General features: G+C 47.9%; 1 protein-coding gene across 6 annotated transcripts in view; it reads left to right on the top strand.

Annotated features, from left to right (window-relative positions):
• Positions 1-3,323, top strand: part of PLAUR (plasminogen activator, urokinase receptor) — a 37,169-nt gene extending 33,846 nt beyond the window's left edge. For 3 of the 6 annotated variants that reach the window (XM_011963108.1, XM_011963105.1, XM_011963107.1), the window contains one exon: positions 431-994. In XM_011963108.1, coding sequence (XP_011818498.1) covers positions 431-684 — 254 coding nt within the window. In that variant the 3' untranslated portion in view covers positions 685-994. Of the gene's footprint in view, positions 1-430; positions 997-2,866 lie in introns of those variants that run through there. The other 3 variants (XM_011963106.1, XM_011963110.1, XM_011963109.1) reach the window with 3 other exon arrangements.
• The last annotated feature ends 64 nt before the right edge of the window (positions 3,324-3,387 follow it).

Raw genomic sequence — 3,387 nt, forward strand, 5'->3', positions numbered from 1 at the left:
CTCTCCCTTCCTTTCTTCCTCTTTTTTTGCTTGTTCTTTGAGACAGGGTCTCACTCTGTTGCCGAGGCTGAAGTGCAGTGGCGTGATCATAACTCACCGCAGCCTCCATCCCCTGGGCTCAAGTGATCCTCTCATCTCAGCCTCCCAAGTAGCTGGGACTACAGCTTTTTTATTTTATGTTTGTAGAGACAGAGTTTTGGTATGTTGTCCAGGCTGGTCTGGAACTCCTGGGCTCAAGCTATCCTCTTTCCTTGGCTTCCCAAGGTGTTGAGATTACAGGCATGAGCCACTGCACCTGGCCCTGAGAACTGCTGCTTTCTCTAGGTGGTAGTGAAAGTGGCACCCACTGCAAGGTGGCAGGTCACCTATTGGAGAATTCCAGTCCTGGGCCCAGGAGCTGGAAGTCTCACTCCGTCTTCTCTTTCCTCAGAACCGAAAAACCAAAGCTATATGGTAAGAGGCTGTGTAACCGCCTCAATGTGCCAACGTGCCCACCTGGGTGATGCCTTCAGCATGAACCACATCAATGTCTCCTGCTGTACTGAAAGTGGCTGTAACCACCCAGACCTGGATGTCCAGTACCGCAAGGGGGCCGCTCCCCAGCCTGGCCCTGGCCATCTCAGCCTCACCATCACCCTGCTGATGACTGCCAGACTGTGGGGAGGCACTCTCCTCTGGACCTAAACCTGAAACCCCCCTCTCTGCCCTGGCTGGATCCAGGGGACCCCTTGCCCTTCCCTTGGCTCCAGCCCTACAGACTTGCTGTGTGACCTCAGGCCAGTGTGCTGACCTCTCTGAGCCTCAGTTTTCCCAGCTGTGAAAACACCTATCACAAAGTTGTGTGAAGCAGAAGAGAAAAGCTGGAGGAAGGCCGTGGGCCAATGGGAGAGCTCTTGTTATTATTAATATTGTTGCCGCTGTTGTGTTGTTGTTATTAATTAATATTCATATTATTTATTTTATACTTAAATAAAGATTTTGTACCAGTGAACAAGGCCAGGTCTGCCCTTCTTTGTAGTGTCTATCTTTGGGAGGAAAAATGGTGGGGGACACCTTTCCACAGGCTCCTGGAATCAGGGGTCATGTTTGAGGCCCCTGCCTACCTTGGAAGTCCTTGTGGGGGCTGCCTCCACATCTATTTCTGGACTCCAAATGCTGACAGAGCATAAGCATTGCCATCTTGAACAAACACCACCATTCTTAGATCCCCTTGATTAAAAATCGGCTAAATCCAGCCCCAAAACATCAGCCTAATGGCTAATGTCAGCATAACCAGAAACATTCCAACTCTAAGATAAACCCCTTTCTGACCAAAAACATGCCAACCCCCAGATAGCCTCCCCTCCAACCAGAGACTTTCTAACCCCGTGATAAACTTTTCCTCACATAAAAACATTCCGGACCTACGATAAGCACCCCTTTCCAAAACCCTTAAATATCCTTAGTCTGAAAAAAAAAAGGGGGTGGGTGCGGGGGGCTCTCTAACCTAGCTCAGCCAAAAGCCCCTCTGAGGTTTGTTTTCTCTAAAATAAACCTGTCCTTCACTGTCAAGCCACATTTCGTGTTTCTTTCCTGTTTTGTTTTCTTTTTCTTCTTTTTGAGTTGAAGTTTCACTCTTGTTGCCCAGGCTAAAGTGCAATGACACAATCTTGGCTCACCACAACCTCTGCTTCCTAGTTCAAGCGATTCTCCTGCCTCAGCCTCCCAAGTAGGTGGGATTACAGGCATGCACCACCATACCTGGCTAATTTTGTATTTTTAGTAGAGACGGGGTTTCTCCATGTTGGTCAGGCTGGTCTCAAATTCCCGACCTCAGGTGATCTGCCCACCTCGGCCTCCCAAAGTGCTAGGATTATAGGCATGAGCCACGGCGCCTGACCTCCTCTTTCTTTAATTCTTACAAATGCAACCTTCCAGCTCACACACTGAACACTAACCTTCTAGTCTTCTCCTAAACTTCAAAGATTGCAACTATTTTGTTGTTCTAAGGAGACATCCCCACATTTCCCAGTGTACTTTGGGACAGGAGACGGATAGAAGATAATCTGATGGCCAGAACTCCCTGCATGCACTGCAGTGAGGAATAAGGAGAGGAGTGCACTTCCCCTGATGTGCTGGGGACAGGGGATAAAGGTTGGGCTCTATTTCCCAGGATGCCTCAGGACTGTCAGAAAAAGAGACAGTACTACCATTTCAATGGTACTCTAGGAGCACAACATTGAAAAATTCATGTTTCTTCCCATCATTTCCTAAGGCAACCCATGGAGACAAAAATTACATTCCCCATCAAGCCTTGTGGCTAATGAAGAAAAAAAAATAAGACATCTTCAGCTGGCTGTGGTGGCTCACACCTGTAATCCCAGCACTTTGAGAGGCCAAGGTGGGCAGATCACTTGAGGTCAGGAGTTTCAGACCAGCCTGGCCAATATGGCAAAACCCTGTCTCTACCAAAATTACAAAAATTAACCGGCTAAGGTGGTGGGTGCCTGTAATTCCAGCTACTTGGAAGGCTGAGGCAGGAGAAGCGCTTGAACCCAGGAGGAGGAGGTTGCAGTGAACCAAGATCACACCACAGCATGACACAGTGAGACCCTATCTCAAAAAAAAAAAAAAAGAAAAAAAAAAAGACATCTTCCCTGGTATTTGGGGGCAGGTGAGGGACAAGGTCCTTGTTTAGGGCTTTCTCTAATCACATATCACCACCTGTCATTGTGGTGGCTTAAAGAGGTGAGGTCTGTACTTCTGCCTCTTGAATACAAGTGACTCTGTGACTGCTTTGACCAGTAGAATGTGGTGGAAGTTTTGCTGTGCTATGTTCTGGAATCAAGCTTTAAGAAACTGTCATTTCTCACTTTCTGAATCTTAGAACGCTCACTCTGGGGAAACTGGTTGCCACGTAAAAGTACTACTGCCCTGAGACCGCCATGCTGTAAGGAAGCCCAGGCTACTCACGTATAAATGCCATGTGGAGATACAGCCCCAGACGTTTCAGCCATCTCAGCCCAGGCACCAGACAAGTGGGTGAAGAAGCCACCTTGGACATGTAGCCCCAGCAGATGTGATATAGAGAAGAACCAGGAAACTCAGCTATATTAGTTTCCTAGGGCGGCCTGTGATAAATTATTACAAACTTTATGAACTAACACATTGTGTGCCCGTATCAAAACACCACGGAAGGACAGGCACAGTGGCTCACGCCTGTAGTCCTAGCACTTTGGGAGGGTGAGAAAGGAAGATCTCTTGAGCTCAGGAGTTCAAGATCAGCCTGTGGAACACAGTGAGACCTCATCTCTACTGAAAAAAAAAAAAAAAATTTGGCTGGATGTGGTGGGGCATGCCTGTAGTCCTAGCTACATGGGAGGCTGAGTCAGAAGGATCACTTGAGCC

Source organism: Colobus angolensis, unplaced genomic scaffold (genome assembly GCF_000951035.1).
Source record: "Colobus angolensis palliatus isolate OR3802 unplaced genomic scaffold, Cang.pa_1.0 Scaffold60, whole genome shotgun sequence".
Taxonomy (NCBI): Eukaryota; Metazoa; Chordata; class Mammalia; order Primates; family Cercopithecidae; genus Colobus; species Colobus angolensis.